Source organism: Salmo salar, chromosome 01, assembly GCF_965601325.2.
Source record: "Salmo salar chromosome 01, fSalSal1, whole genome shotgun sequence".
Classification (NCBI taxonomy): Eukaryota; Metazoa; Chordata; class Actinopteri; order Salmoniformes; family Salmonidae; genus Salmo; species Salmo salar.
Window position 1 is genome coordinate 27,736,054 of NC_138291.1, and position 17,595 is coordinate 27,753,648.

General features: G+C 42.7%; 1 protein-coding gene across 1 annotated transcript in view; it reads right to left on the bottom strand.

Moving 5' to 3' along the window:
• The window catches only part of LOC106589425 (latent-transforming growth factor beta-binding protein 2), a 153,771-nt gene that overhangs the window by 125,849 nt on the left and 10,327 nt on the right, over window positions 1–17,595 (bottom strand). Inside the window, exon 3 of the mRNA XM_014179443.3 lies at window positions 682–958. Within this exon, the coding sequence (XP_014034918.3) occupies window positions 682–958 (277 nt within the window). The remainder of the gene's footprint in view (window positions 1–681; window positions 959–17,595) is intronic.

Sequence of the window (17,595 nt, forward strand, 5' to 3'; positions counted from 1 at the left end):
ATTGTTGGTTTAGAGCTCGTAAAGTAACCATTTCATGGTAAGGATTACACCTGTGTCACGTCTGCTCTTGCTCCTCCCCTCCGGGGTACGACGTCGCCAGAGTACTAACCACCGGTCCTGGGATTCATCATTACGCACACCTGTTAATCATTATGATTCACACCTGGACTCCATTACCTTCATAATTTCCTCCCCTTTATATGTCACTCTCCCATGTTCCCTCACCAGTTGGTATTGTTCTTGTGTATTGGCGGTCTGCCTTAAGTTAGTGTCGTGTTCTTGGTTTTGTTGTTTTATTAAAATGTTTCACCTGCTTCCGACTCACCTCCCCATCATTACAACCTGTTGCATTCGGCACAAATTGTATTTTATTTGATTTAAAGGGTTATTTGGCTGTCCCTATAGGAGAACCCTTTGAACAACCTTTTTTGGTTCCAGGTAGAACCCTTTTGGTTCCATGTAGAACCCTTTCCAAAGAGAGTTCTACATGGAACCCAAAAGGGTTCTCCTATGGGGACAACCGAAGAACCCTTTTGGAATCCTTTTTCTAAGAGTGTAGCTTGTGTTGGGAAAACACATTGTTCCTCCAGCTAAACAGAGATAAATAAGGTCAGTGAGTAACCATTTATAAATGTATAAATACTCCATCAGGAAGGAGGTGCAGTGCAATGATGGACTTACACAGGCTGGAGAGACTGTCTGGTGGTCTCAGGTCTGGGGGTCTGAGCCCTAGGGCTGGGGTTGTCTATGGCCTGCCTCTCTGTGGGTTTCCTCCTGGGCTGCTCCCTCTGGAAGGGGTTGGTGCCTGACTGGATGCGCCTCAGGGACCCTCCGGTGTGGATGTACACCTGCTCTGGGGCAGCCTCCTCGCAGCGGGCCCCCTGGAACCCAGAGCGGCACACACAGGTGTGGGGCCTGCTGCAAGAGCCGCGGTTCTGGCAGGGGGGCTGGCAGTCAGCTGCAGGGGGCAGAGAGAGAGACGGAGGCAGATCTTTAACGGTGTCATGTTAGAACATGTGGCCTTTCACATAAAAAAGCATCTCCAGACATGGCCTACATTATCTCAGCACTAGCCGGCTTTACTTTAAGTGATTCAATCAAGGGCCAATTAGTTGTGTATCCATGCCGTTGCTTTTACTCTGGTTTCCTTATAGTACAAAGCCTGGAGGGAATGTCATGTTCAATTTCACCTGAGCCCAAGACAGCCCTGTTATGTCTAAATGTATGGGATCTCTTACATTTAACCCATTTCTCAAAAAGGTAAGAGTCACTTCAGCTCCTTGGCTGTGCTTAATGCTGCTGGTGCTCCAATGATCAGCAGTTTTCCTACAAATTCCTTTGGTCACTGATTCCAAATCTAATGTGTGCTGTTAGTTATAAAGACAAACTGCTTAAAAAGGTAATTAAAAGAGCACAAAATTGTGAATGCGAAACTAGATTCCACCGACCGGCTTGGAGCCTAACTGGAATCTGTCTGTAAATGCCTCACACTTCATATATGCTATGACTTGTGCAGATATTTCTATATTTGAAAAAATAAACCAAATCTGAGGGGACGTGTTTTCCTTGTCTGGTCAAAGATGAATGTATAAACAATGTTGATCAATTGTCTGCAAATACAGCAAGTGTTGAGGTAATTTCATGGTTATGGCAAAACAATCTGCACATGTCCAAATCTGGGCCCTCCCTGCACCTCACTCTGGCTACTTGAACACTATTCTTAGACCTGTGGCATGCGATTCAAAGCAAACATCCTTTCCATCTTGTGACACAAATGTATGTACTGGATAGCACTGCAGAATTGATGACATTGTTCTCAAACACTAAATCAGGTTGCTACTCTCTGGTGGCTAAAGCAAACTGCAGTGCTCTGTCAACAGTGGTGGAATGCTATTGACACAGATGCTGTGCCACTGACAAATCGCAGGCAGGAAAGCTTCCACAGCTTTTGGCACTGTGAGGAGAGCTGGTAGCTAAGGGCCCCACTGGCTGCATGGTCTACCTGCTGTAGGCTTCCTGTTTTAGCAATATGATGCCATTCAGACATGGGGTCCAGTTTGTCTGGTGTGAGAGAAGAATGGACCTCCTAGGTGTCCTCTATGGCATGAGGATGACCGAGTCCTTGGCTGCCACACCAAGGAACATGATTATTCTACTTTATGAACTGGGTGGTTCGAGCTCTGAATGCTGATTGGGTGACAGCCGTGGTATATCAGACCATATACCACGGGTATGACAAAACATGTATTTTTACTGTCCTAATTATGTTGGTTACCAGTTTATAATAGCAATAAGGCACCTCGCGGGTTTGTGGTTTATGGCCAATATACCACAGCTAAGGGCTGTATGCAGGCATTCAGCATTGTGTTGTGACTAAGAACAGCACTAAGCCGTGGTATATTGGCCATATACCACACCCCTTCAGGCCTTATTGCTCACAGCTTGGCTTCAGTCTTTTGTTCTCTCGCTCTCTCTAATTGTATCCGAACAATATACCTAAAACTGCCATGAAACTAGCACCACATGGTTTTGAATTCAGCACAACTTTCTCACAACATGATGTATGCTAATTGAGAGAGTATGCAATACAAACAGTCAATCATCACAACATGATGTATGCTAATTGAGAGAGTATGCGATACAAACAGTCAATCATCACAACATGATGTATGCTAATTGAGAGAGTATGCGATACAAACAGTCAATCATCGCAACATGATGTATGCTAATTGAGAGAGTATGCAATACAAACAGTCAATCATCACAACATGATGTATGCTAATTGAGAGAGTATGGAATACAAACAGTCAATCATCGCAACATGATGACAAAAGGGAAGAAATTGGGAATTAAATTATAGTCCTTGACCATATTCCTGTGGTTTATGGTGAAGTCTATTCTATTTAAACCCACACATTTGCTAGAGCATTAGTTTGAACTGCTTTGGGGAAAATCCAGCCCTTTCTGATGAAGTATACTACACATTCAGTCAGGGAAATGTAACTTGGTATGTGATCTGAGTTTTCTAGTACACTATGGGATAAAATAAGAAATGCTTTGTCTCTATTTGGCAAAGAGTTAAATATATCATCCACTAACCAGACTTGAGGCTGGCCTGTTGCCACCGTCTTGTCTAGAGTCTGTTCAACCACAACGATTACAAGGGTTTGAGGAAGACTGAGGATCAAACAGTCCAAAGAGTCGGTTGACATATGAGGGAGAGTTCAGTAAATGAGCGACCTCCCCCCTTCCCATTCCACCCCTCCCAACCACCACACCCACTGACACCGTGCCATCTGATTTGGAACAAATATGTATACTAATTTATCAATTTGTGTAACTGGCCTAGAAAATTGCCTAATTGTACGGTTGGTATACGTCACAGTCTGTGTATGTGACCTTGAATACATGACCTTCTTCAGCTCTGTCGCCCAACAGCAGTCATTAAAGTGACACAATGTGGCACCAAACATGCATTCCATGAATTGACAATGGGCTTGGCTGGGCAGTGGGCACTGACCCTGGCCCTTTTGACTCTTACTAGAGCTCCACACAAGCCTGGCTGCTGCAGTGTCACTGTCTGTCTCTCTTCCCTGGGTCTGTCCTGCTGCATGGGGCTGGCATGCCTGCCTACCTGGCTGTTGAACACTTTGTCGCGGTAATTGCTGTCGTGCAGATTTTTCTCGCACATCATTAAAACTAATTGCCTCACATTCCATCTATTTCACAAATATGTGGTTTTATTATTGCATTGGGGAATAATAATAAATACAAATTTTCTTTGAAACACTAACAGAAGTTAGGAAACATATTCCTGGCAGGGTCATTGTTGTGCTTAATTATGACTGAGACTGAATGAGCAATTTAAAGAGACAGATTCCAGAGCCAGTCATCTGAAAAATGCATAAACGTGGGCATTATTGGACCTGGTCATTCAATGGAAGCATATACTCCAAGTCTCCATGCAAGCAGATACTGTCCATTAATCACAGCTCTACTTTGTGAGCTCAGTTCAAACATGTTCAAGCATGTTAAAAAATATATATTAAAAAAATGTAACTGTATTAATGTGAAATTCAGTTCAAGTTCCGTAAAACCAATCTCCAGTCCAAGTTCTGTCCTTAAAACCAATCTCCAGTCCAAGTTCTGTCCTTAAAACCAATCTCCAGTCCAAGTTCTGTCCTTAAAACCAATCTCCAGTCCAAGTTCTGTCCTTAAAATCAATCTCCAGTCCAAGTTCTGTCCTTAAAACCAATCTCCAGTCCAAGTTCTGTCCTTAAAATCAAGTTCTTTGAGGGCAGTTTTAAGGAAGGGAGAGGGAGGGATGTTAGGGAGATAACAGTCCTGAACAAATCCATGACAGCTGAGGTCTACTGCAGAATCCCTAATTTCCAAACAACCTTCACTCTGTGGACAAAGTAATCCTGTAAAACAGACCATAAAAACCATTCTAATAAAGCAGGCATATACAGTATTTGAAGATATTGTATTGTATGAGTTCTTGATTGATTTAGTGGTAAATTGTGTATATTAAAATAAGATAGGACCTTTATAAGGGTAAATAGCATTCATAGTTCCCACAGCACAGCAGGCCTGAGTTACCTATTAAGGCCCTGTGTGGGACGGAGAGAAGCCTGAGGTAGGCAGCAGCCCCTATCCACTAGTGATGGGAGAAAAAAATCGATACAGTTACATATCGGGATATAATTTTTGACAATATATCACAATATAATTTGTCAGTATCGTAATATAATTTTTGGGCTAGACAGCTGTACCTTCGCCAAAACTCCAGTATTCTTCCTTTTATAAGTTGTTCTCCATCTTCTTTTTAAATTGTGAGACAACATGTTTTATCACTATTATTCCCATGACTGATCAAATCTCTTTTTCTTATGGCTCTCTCTTGTCCCTCTGCAACAATATGTTTGGAAGATCGAATCTCAGTAAAATCACTGTATTCTTGTTGGCAGACTCAACAGCCTTGGTTTCTCTAATGACTGCCTCGCCTGGTTCACCAACTACTTCTCAGACAGAGTTCAGTGTGTCAAATCGGAGGGCCTGTTGTCCGGACCTCTGGCAGTCTCTGGGGGTGCCACTGGGTTCAATTCTCGGGCAGTCTCTTTTCTCTGTATATTTCAATGATGTCGCTCTTGCTGCGGGTGATTCTTTGATCCACCTCTACGCAGACAACACCATTCTGTATACATCTGGTCCTTCTTCCTTCTCTGGACACTGTTAACAAACCTCCAAACGAGCTTCAATGCCATACAACATTCCTTCCGTGGCCTCCAACTGCTTTTAAATGCTAGTAAAACTAAATGCATGTTCTTCAACCGATCGCTGCCTACACCCGTCCGCCCGACTAGCATCACTACTCCGGACAGTTCTGACTTAGAATATGTGGACAACTATAAATACCTAGGTGTCTGGTTAAACTGTAAACTCTCCTTCCAGACTCACATTAAACATCTCCAATCCAAAATTATATCTAGAATCGGCTTCCTATTTTGCAACAAAGCATCCTTCACTCATGCTGCCAAACATACCCTTGTAGAACTGACTACCCTACCGATCCTCGACTTCGGCGATGTCATTTACAAAATAGCCTCCAACACTCTACTCAGCAAATTGGATGCAGTCTATCACAGTGCCATCCGTTTTGTCACCAAAGCCCCATTTACTAGCCACCACTGCGACCTGTATGTTCTCGTTGGCTGGTCCTCGCAACATATTCATCACCAAACGCACTGGATCCAGGTCATCTATAAGTCTTTGCTAGGTAAAGCTCACTGGTCACCATAGTAACACCCAACCGTAGCACGCGCTCCAGCAGGTATTTTAAACTGGTCATCCCCAAAGCCAACACCTCCTTTGGCCGCCTTTCCATCCAGTTCTCTGCTGCCAATGACGGGACCAAATTGCAAAAATCACTGAAGTTGGAGACTTATATCTCCCTCACTAACTTTAAGCGTCAGCTGTCAGAGCTGCTTACCGATCACTGCAGCTGTACACAGCCCATCTGTAAATAGCCCATCCAACTACCTACCTCATCCCCATATTTGTTTTGGTTTTTCTGCTCTTTTGCACACCAGTATTTCTACTTGCACATCCTCATCTGCACATATATCACTCCAGTATAAATTGCTCAATTGTAATTACTTTGCCACTATTGGCCTATTTATTGCCTTACCTCCTTACTTCATTTGCACACACTGTATACAGGTTATTCTATTGTGTTATTGACTTTACGTTTGTTTATGTGTAACTCTGTGTTGTTGTTTTTGTCTTACTGCTTTGCTTTATCTTGGCCAGGTCGCAGTTGTAAATGAGAACTTGTTCTCAACTGGCCTACCTGGTTAAATAAAGGTGAAATAAAAAGTTTTTTTTTTAAAGCGCAGTATCGAATCGAAACATATAGAATTGTGAGAATCGCAATACATATTGTATCAACACCTAAGTATCGTGATAATATCGTATCGTGATATCCCTAGCAATTCCCAGCCTTGCTATTCACTGCATGGGGCCGGGCTCTCGTTTCCAACAGAGTACATGTCTTCAGGCCATTACTATTTGCTGAAGATTTGCCCCATCTCTCCACCTCACAAACTTTTACAATCCTCTCACTCAGCCCAGGAAATTTGAAACTCAAACACATGTAAAAATGTCTCAAATGTATCTCACAGGTCAACAATACTATCTCCGCTAACTTGATATTGGTGCTTTTTGAAAATGATATAAATAATGAGAGCGGAATTGTGATAATGTTGGGGAACCCCTCAATCTACGGCTGGAGGAAATTATGTGCCATTCAGAACATTAGGGCTAGGGAGCCATTCAGAACATTAGGACCAGGGAGCCATTCAGAACATTAGGGCCAGGGAGCCATTCAGAACATTAGGACCAGGGAGCCATTCAGAACATTAGGGCCAGGGAGCCATTCAGAACATTAGGGCCAGGGAGCCATTCAGAACATTAGGACCAGGGAGCCATTCAGAACATTAGGGCCAGGGAGCCATTCAGAACATTAGGGCCAGGGAGCCATTCAGAACATTAGGGCCAGGGAGCCATTCAGAACATTAGGGCCAGGGAGCCATTCAGAACATTAGGGCCAGGGAGCCATTCAGAACATTAGGGCCAGGGAGCCATTCAGAACATTAGGGCCAGGGAGCCATTCAGAACATTAGGGCCAGGGAGCCATTCAGAACATTAGGGCCAGGGAGCCATTCAGAACATTAGGGCCAGGGAGCCATTCAGAACATTAGGGCCAGGGAGCCATTCAGAACATTAGGGCCAGGGAGCCATTCAGAACATTAGGGCCAGGGAGCCATTCAGAACATTAGGGCCAGGGAGCCATTAAACAAATTAGGATTCAGGCTCATTTTGTAGAGAATACAAATAACTAAAGAGCTCACCACCAAGGGCCCTTTCAAAATATATGGAAACATTTCTGTTCAAAGTTAAGAATGGAAACATGCTAAACTCTGGAACACTGAGCCATGTGTGTGATATCAGAGAGATGTCATAACACTAACACACGGCCCTCACTTTACCACACTCTCTCACCTTCTACATTACAACAAAAACCTGCTCCCAGGATGTTTTATTAAAGCACATTTTCATCATTATTTAACGTTGGACTGACTAAGGAAAGGACTCTTGTATTTTGCCACTGAACGGATGTATTTTAAAAGAATCAAACGGTAGGCCAGGCTCTGGGAGGTGAAATCGTTTCTATTGAAGGGTAAGAACCAGAGATCGGACAGAAGCCATTTATAGGTTAAGTGTTATGGATTCACAACAACTGGAAAGAAGCATGTCTAAAATGATTCCTAACAAATATGTAACTGCAGAATTGTCTCAGCAGAATTGTGGTACACTGGTATTTTAGCACCCCTGATATTGATCAGATGATTTATGTTATTCAATAGCACAGGTTATATTGTTTTCAAAAGTGAGCATTTGCACATTTCAGTACTATCATTTAACATCCCTAAGAAGAAGATCAAAGGGCTATATTTCAGAGATTGTCACTGGGACCATTGTCACCAAGAAAACAATTGGTAACACACTACGCCGTGAAGGACTGAAATCTTGCAGCGCCCGCAAGGTCCCCCTGCTCAAGAATACATATACATGCCCGTCTCAAGTTTGCCAATGAACATCTGAATGATTCAGAGGACAACTGGTGAAAGTGTTGTGGTCAGATGAGACCAAAATGGAGCTCTTTGGCATCAACTCAACTCGCAGTGTTTGGAGGAGGAGGAATGCTGCCTATGACCCCAAGAACACCATCTCCACCGTCAAACATGGAGGTGGAAACATTATGCTTTGGGGGTGTTTTCTGCTGAGGGGACAGGACAAGTTCACCGCATCATTTGACGGGGCCATGTACTGTCAAATCTTGGGTGAGAACCTCCTTCCCTCATCCAGGGCATTGAAAATGGGTCGTGGATGGGTATTCCAGCATGACAATGACCCAAAACACACGGCCAAGGCAACAAAGGAGTGGCTCAAGAAGAAGCACATTAAGGTCCTGGAGTGGCCTAGCCAGTCTCCAGACCTTAATCCCATAGAAAATCTGTGGAGGGAGCTGAAGGTTAGAGTTGCCAAACGTCAGCCTCGAAACCTTAATGGCTTGGAGAAGATCTGCATAGACGAGTGGGACAAAATCCCTCCTGAGATGTGTGCAAACCTGGTGGCCAACTACAAGAAACGTCTGACCTCTGTGATTGCCAACAAGGGTTTTGCCACCAAGTACTAAGTCATGTTTTGCAGAGGGGTCAAATACATATTTCCCTTATTAAAATGCAAATCATTTTATAACATTTTTGGTTGTTATTCTGTCCCTCACTGTTCATATAAACCTACCATTAAAATTATAGACTGATCATTTCTTTGTAAGTGGGCAAACGTACAAATCAGCAGGGGGTCAAATACTTTTTTCCCCCACTGTATATCATCCAAAAACAGAAGTTATGAATCATCCCTCTCACCCACCACTATCTAGCAGCCTAATCATTACCAGCAGAAGTGAGGGAGCTCAGCTCAGGACTGACTGATGACTGGTCCTTTGTGGTAGTTCTGTGGTACTTTGTGCTCTTTTCCCTTTATGGTAAATCCTTAAGGGGTAATCTTTCAGAAAATGGAGGTGCCCTTTTCATATCTTTTACATTTTTCTGTCACAGTGCAGTGCAGTTTTTCAACCTAATACAGTAGTTAGGGCATTCACTCTCTCTCCAACCACATCAAGTTGGCTGGGGGGTTTAATTAACCTGAGGTTGACCCATGACATTGTGTACGTTACCTTTAGCCACACTGTCTCTTCGCCGCACCCCACAGGCTCCCTCCTTCAGCCTATAATGAGCAATGTACTGGTGGATATCTAGGGGTGTGTGCCCACTACAGTATGTGTAACTTAAGAATGTGAGACGTTGTGGTCACCAAAACCCACAAACTCCATTCTCCTGGGGATAACATCACAACAGTTTCCATACGGCCATGGAGCCGGACGGAGCATGATATATGATTGGCTATGTGTTGCTCTGACTAAACTGTGGAGTGCAGGAGACTGTAAGGCTATGGGGATGCAACCCACTATCACAAATTATTGGGAAATAGATCAAAGTTACTCATGTGAAATTCGTGACAGACACATGAAAAAAGTCACCACACAATTTTGTATACATTGCATTTCAATCCCAGATAAAGACATTAGGTTACTTAAGACAGAAACAATAGGAAGGTTTGTCGGGAAGGATGGGTAGGTGTATAACGCAAAGGTCTAGCAACCCAAATGGTGTGTGTTCAAATGACATGATAGACGACTTTGAGACTACTTACTAGTTTTTAACTACTTAGCATGTTAGTTAACCCTAACCTTAAAACCCTTTAACTATTTAGCTAGCATGTTACCTAACTCTAACGCTTAGCGTAACCCCTACCCCTAACCTTAATCCCTAGCCTAGCTAGAATTAGTTACCATGGACCACAACATAGCTAATATTAGTCACCTAGCTAACTTTAGCCACAACAAATTGGAATTTGTGTTGAAGAAATTGTGTACTGGACACGAATGCGTTATGAAACTGAAAACCACGTGGTGTCACGAATTTCAAATAAGTAATTTGTGTTTATTTCACAATAAACTCTGATAGTGTGTTGGGGGGATGCAGAGGTGGGGATTGTTTTTTGTTTGGTGTTATGTATGTAAATGAATATGTGTTCTCAGTCAACTTACCTGGTAAAATAAGGGTTAAATAAATCAATAAAAAAGCAGTTCTCTAGACTCTTCAATTAAGAGATTTCTGACAGATCCACTCTCTGCATCATGACACCAGTTCCATCACACACAAAGAAACAGAAACAGCTAAAAGTAATTGAAGAATGTATTACACTGGTCAGACTTCCTATTTGCTGGAGCAATGTAGCAGCGCTCTACTCCCCTCTCTAGTGGCCCTACATCGCCAACCAAAACCAATGTGTAAACAGAAAAACAACCCTTTCACCTCCTCATCCACAGAAAAACAACTATATGGAGAGACAGTGCGGTAACCCATTCTAGCTATGTTGTGGTCCATGGTAACTCATTCTAGCTATGTTGTGGTCCATGGTAACCCATTCTAGCTATGTTGTGGTCCATGGTAACCCATTCTAGCTATGTTGTGGTCCATGGTAACCCATTCTAGCTATGTTGTGGTCCATGGTAACTCATTCTAGCTATGTTGTGGTCCATGGTAACCCATTCTAGCTATGTTGTGGTCCATGGTAACCCATTCTAGCTATGTTGTGGTCCATGGTAACCCATTCTAGCTATGTTGTGGTCCATGGTAGCAATTAGAAAAACATATGGCCAGTGAAGGCCCAAACAGAACCTGATTGCCACCTCCACACAGACAACAGCTGGTCTGGAGGCAGGGCTCCTGGTTTGGGAAGAGTAATGTAAAGTGTCCAGTGTTTGTGTAATGATAGGGCTGTGTGAGCATGGTGTGTGTATTGATTACAGGATCTGTCTAATGGCCCATAAAGCCATCCAGACTGCCAGGGAGAGTTATGCCCCTGAACTGTGAACTGTGTAACGCTCTGCTAATCCACAGTGTGCCTGTAAAGCAGAGTTGGCCTACACGGCTGTCTGTGTAGCAATTATTTCACCCCTGACTGAACAACGTCACCAGAGAGGCCAGTGACTTAAAGACAAGCCACATTTCTAGGCAGATTTGATCAACATCCCCTATATACATAAACTGAGTATGCTCTTTCCTTCGAAGAGATTTCAGGCTAAACTCTGTGTGTGTGATGCTAGATGACAATACATATAAACCACATTTTCCACAGTCTATTGGCCTGATATCTCTTCCATACAGCTAATGCTTTTAGCAGTGTATGCTCTTCAAACAATTGAATGGAACATACAAATCTTTCCCTCCAACGAAAACTCATACAGGTGACTTGGCTGACAAGCAGATATGGTTTTGATAAGGATGAGCAACTGGCCCACAGACATGGAGGCAAAGGAACACTGTCAGATTCAACGATAGGCTTGAATATGCAGTGGTTGAATGCAAAGACAGACTTCACGCTAAAACATATTTTGAACTGTAGCAATGCATGCCTTGCATCTGGAGCACAATCATCTATTTAGTACCAAAAAATCACCACTAATACAAGCCAAACATTTTTGAATCTATAATACTCAACATGATTGTGTAACTTTATGTGAAGGTACTCTTTACAAAACCCTCACACATGTATGTCCTTGATACTTTACTTTACCAGCTGGTGGACACATGTTGATGTGAGAGGAACATATATTAAAAGTGGACTCTGTTTCACACCAAGGCTTTATGAAAGGTCCCCAATGACAGCTTCATGACAGGTCCCCAATGACAGTTTCATGACAGGTCCCCAATGAGAGCTCCAGGCAGGTATGTGGTTTCAGTAGGATGGTTGTAAACCACTGGGGCTCAGTGTTGTAAGACAAGACACTGTGGGAGAGCACGTACAACATGTACACTACAGCCAGCCGTCTATTTTACAACATGGACCGAAAGAACTCAATCAGTAAAACAAATTATTCTTAGAAGAACTGACAGGTAAATTAACCCAATTTCACATATATTATATTCATCTGTGAAATGTGACTATTTTCCCCAATTTTCAACCCCACGACTCATACATACAGCATATGTACATAGGCATATGTTATGTTATGAGGTAACTACAAAGTATGTCATTCTGAGCATGGGCAGCACAGCACAGACTGACAAAAAATATACATAATTCCCAACGGTGTCTCCAAATCTGTGTGCACTGGAAGGCTTTAATCTAGCCCTAACAGCAGTGAGGATATGATGGAATTAAAGAAACATTCCACATGCGAGAATTTTTTGTTTGGAAAGAGGGAGAGAAATAGCGAGGAATGGGTGAATGAAAGAGACCGAGGCAGACTTTCTGCATGAAGAGTTATTTTAGGGTTGGATGGGGCCCTGAGCAGCACAGCAGGCCAAAGAAAGCTGGAAGGAAAATCAAAAAGAACCTCCTTTCTACTGCATTTCACTCTGTCAATCACAGGCTTCTTAAGAGGCTGAGAACAACGTTATTTATTTTCTTGAATGATGCACCTTTCATCTGCCGTCTCAAAGACAGCTAAGGATTTAAATCAAGAGGCAATGCTATGCCTTTCATGGTGGGGCCATTCTTTCATGGCTGATTGTACTTGTTGAATGATGAAATAATGAAATACATAACATGCACTATTTTGTCTTTACTATAGTAGATACAGTAAGTATGACTGCAGAAATAGCTTACTGGATCGATAAGTCTTTGTGCCATGACACTGGGTAAACTCAGTGTGCTGGGGTGAGATGGTCAGGAGGACACAGTGTGCTCTCGCTCTCCTGTGAGAGGCATTCTGTGGTGTGGATGCCAAGGGCTAGCCCTGTCTCTATGGCTGGTGGAAGTCCATGTTTTCATCATGACATGCCAGGCTCAGTATGTAAACACCTGTTGGTCAGGATTTAAGTGGCAACTTTGATAGGTAAGGAATAAACCTCCTAACCAACCAAAAATAAACACTACTAATAGGAGAAGAGAGCTGAATGCTCAGTTGGCTCAGATCAACTTTGTGTAATACTGTAGCCCAGATAATGTTCACTGTGAGATAACTGCTGTGAATCTTACCTTCAATACCACAGGTCCATAGATTAGAGTGGGATATCTAAGTGAAGCACAAGTAGAACAGGAGAGCGACAATTTATATCTACTGAATTATAAATACTGGATTCCAATTCTGGTACGGTAGTGACGATCAATCAGAAAGATAAATGTCCTTCCATCTAACAAGGTGACCTTTTCTTTCCACCTCATTTGATTTAATTTGGAGGGTTTTCTATTTTGGAAACAGGTTACTGTGGCTGTTTACGATACAAAGCAAAGGAATTCCACTAATCCAATGTTCAGCCTCTCTTTTTCTGGCAATAATTGTTTATCAAGATGGACTGCATTCCCACTGCTTACCATTCCTGGCTCATTTCCTGAATTACTGGTTTGCTGGTGAAGTATTCATTCATGCTTTGATTTAAAACTGAATTGTGATTGTAAATTAATATTGGCCACTGACTAAGTTCATTTCTAAACCCGGTTCTGGCAAAAGGAGGAACCTGCACTTATTGTTTACCATTGAAAAAATGTGTGGAGCAGTGTTAGGGCTTTACAGTACAACTTGCTCTCTGGGACTGAGGCATCTTTTTGTAAAGAGAACAGAGGATGACCCCCAAACCAGATGCACCATTTCGGTCCTGTGGAGCGTAGCTAGACTAAATGCTGATTGTAAATAAATATGAATATAAACGGGACATTTTTCTATGGCCATTGGTCACAGTTACATCTAGCTTCACTTTATGGCTTCGGTCAATCCAAGCAGAAATACCCAAAGAGCTATATATATATGTCTTATGAAAGCCATCAACTGGATCAGACCACGGTCAGATCAGACCATGCTGACAAAAACTTCAAACATGAACTTCAAAGCCTGATTAGAATGTATACTGAACAAAAATATAAATACAACATGCAACAACTTCAAAGATTTTACTAAGTTACAGTTAATATAAGGAAATCAGTCAAATGAAATAAATTCATTAGGCCCTAATCAATGGATTACACATGACTGGGCAGGGGTGCAGCCATGATAATTGGCAGCCGAAGCCACTCCTGAGTTGTCTAGGCTGTTTGCTTAGGATCGTTGTCCTTTTGGAAGTTTAACCTTTGCCTCAGTCTGAGGTCCTGAACGCTCTGGAGCAGGTTTTCATCAAGGGTCTCTCTGTACTTTGCACTGTTCATCTTTCCCTTGATCCTGACTGGTCTCCCAGTCCCTGCCACTGAAAAACATCCCCACAGCATGATGCTGCCACCACCATGCTTCACTGTAGGGATGGTGCCAAGTTTCCTCCAGATGTGACACTTGGCATTTAGGCCAAAGAGTTCAATCTTGGTTTCATCAGACAGGAGAATCTTGTTTCTCATGGTCTGAGAGTCCTTTAGGTGCCTTTTGGCAAACTCCAAGTGGGCTGTCATGTGCCTTTTACTGAGGAGTGGCTTCAGTCTGGCCACTCTACCATAAAGGCCTGATTGGGGGAGTGCTGCAGAGATGGTTGTCCTTCTGGAAGGTTCTCCCATCTCCACAGAGGAACTCTGGAGCTTTGTCAGAGTGACCATTGGGTTCTTGGTCACCTCCCTGACCAAGGCCCTTCTCCCCCTGATTGCTCAGTTTGGCCGGATGCCCAGCTCTAGGAAGAGTCTTGGTGGTTCCAAACTTCTTCCATTTAAGAATGATGGAGGCCACTGTGTTCTTGCGGACCTTCGAAGCTGCAGATATTTTTTGGTACCCTTCCCCAGATCTGTGACTCGACACAATCCTGTCTCAGAGCTCTACGGACAATTCCTTCGACCTCGTGGCTTGGTTTTTGCTCTGACATGCATTGTCAACTGTGGGGCCTCATATAGACAGGTGTGTGCCTTTCCAAATCATGTCCAATCAATTGAATTTACCACAGATGGACTCCAATCAAGTTGTAGAAACATCACAAGGATGATCAATGGAAACACGATGCACCTGAGCTCAATTTCAAGTCTCATAGCAAAGGCTCTGAATACTTATGTAAATAAGACATTTTTGTTTTTTATTTTTAACAAATGTACAAGAATTACTAAAAACCTGTTTTCACTTTGTCATTATGGGGTATTTTGTGCAGTTTGTGATTTTCTTTCATCAATTTTAGAAAAAGGCTGTAACATAACAAAATGTGGAAAAAGTCAAGGGATCTGAATACTTTCCTAATGCACTGTATATATTTCTTGTTCTTGCTTATATATATTACATAGCGCCAAACTCTTTTAGACAGATGTAACTTACTAAGCAACACAACATATAAAAACCAACTGTGTTAACCATCCATCCTTCTACAACAACACAGAGACAGAATCAGGATCTTATTGGAAGAATCTGAGACAAGAGCCAACATTGGACCAAACACACAACAGGACAAGAACTCTTAAAACAATTTTAATCCATATCTAGATCCCCCACCAGACTAAGGTGACCACATATCCCGGATTGTGCGCAACAGTCCCGCATTCAAATAATCATGTCCCACATTTTATAAAGACATTAAAACACCACTAATTTACAACAACAAAAATTCTGTCAGATTTCCAATTTATAGATGAGAATTGACATTCTAACCTGTCTCTTTTGCAGTCACGTTGCGCTTATGACAATATATATATATATATATATATATATACAGTGAGTGAAAAAAGTATTTGATCCCCTGCTGATTTTGTACGTTTGCCCACTGACAAAGAAATGATCAGTCTATAATTTTAATGGTAGGTTTATTTGAACAGCGAGAGACAGAATAACAACAACAAAAAATCCAGAAAAACGCATGTCAAAAATGTTATAAATTGATTTGCATTTTAATGAGGGAAATAAGTATTTGACCCCCCTCTCAATCAGAAAGATTTCTGGCTCCCAGGTGTCTTTTATACAGGTAACGAGCTGAGATTAGGAGCGCACTCTTAAAGGGAGTGCTCCTAATCTCAGCTTGTTACCTGTATAAAAGACACCTGTCCACAGAAGCAATCAATCAATCAGATTCCAAACTCTCCACCATGGCCAAGACCAAAGACCTCTCCAAGGATGTCAGGGACAAGATTGTAGACCTACACAAGGCTGGAATGGGCTACAAGACCATCGCCAAGCAGCTTGGTGAAAGGTGACAACAGTTGGTGTGATTATTCGCAAATGGAAGAAACACAAAAGAACTGTCAATCTCCCTCGGCCTGGGGCTCCATGCAAGATCTCACCTCGTGGAGTTGCAATGATCATGAGAACGGTGAGGTATCAGCCCAGAACTACACGGGAGGATCTTGTCAATGATCTCAAGGCAGCTGGGACCAGAGTCACCAAGAAAACAATTGGTAACACACTACGCCGTGAAGGACTGAAATCCTGCAGCGCCCGCAAGGTCCCCCTGCTCAAGAAAGCACATATACATGCCCGTCTGAAGTTTGCCAATGAACATCTGAATGATTCAGAGGACAACTGGGTGAAAGTGTTGTGGTCAGATGAGACCAAAATGGAGCTCTTTGGCATCAACTCAACTCGCCGTGTTTGGAGGAGGAGGAATGCTGCCTATGACCCCAAGAACACCATCCCCACCATCAAACATGGAGGTGGAAACATTATGCTCTGTGGGTGTTTTTCTGCTAAGGGGACAGGACAACTTCACCGCATCAAAGGGACGATGCAAACCATAGTCTGGCTTTTTATGGCGGTTTTGGAGCAGTGGCTTCTTCCTTGCTGAGCGGCCTTTCAGGTTATGTCGATATAGGACTCGTTTTACTGTGGATATAGATACTTTTGTACCTGTTTCCTCCAGCATCTTCACAGGGTCCTTTGCTGTTGTTCTGGGATTGATTTGCACTTTTCGCACCAAACTACGTTCATCTCTAGGAGAAAGAAGCTTCAGAAGCTTCTAAAGCCATGACATCATTTTCGGGAATTTTCCAAGCTGTTTAAATGCACAGTCAATTTAGTGTATGTAAACTTCTGACCCACTGGAATTGTGATACAGTGAATTATAAGTGAAATAATTTGTCTGTAAACAATTGTTGGAAAAATTACTTGTGTCATGCACCAAGTAGATGTTCGAACCGACTTGACAAAACTATAGTTTGTTAACAAGAAATTTGTGGAGTGGTTGAAAAATGAGTATTAATGACTTCAACCTAAGTGTATCTAAACTTCCGTGATAGTTAGTGAGGGGTTTCCACCACCACGGTGGAGGTTCTCAATTAAGGGGGGTCCATGGGCTTGTGTTAGCACCAGGCCAGGGCCCGACCCGGGGTCGTGGTGTGGGGTTCACTACACAGCTGATAGTACCCTACCCTCCAGCCACACCTGGGTGAGGGCCAAACTACTAACAGAAACCAGATGGTAGTGGGATGGAGACCGTGCCTTCTTAAATGGTCTACAGTACTGTGTTTAACATGAACGTTTAAGAAAGGACATGTTACTTTCTAGCAGGTGAATCT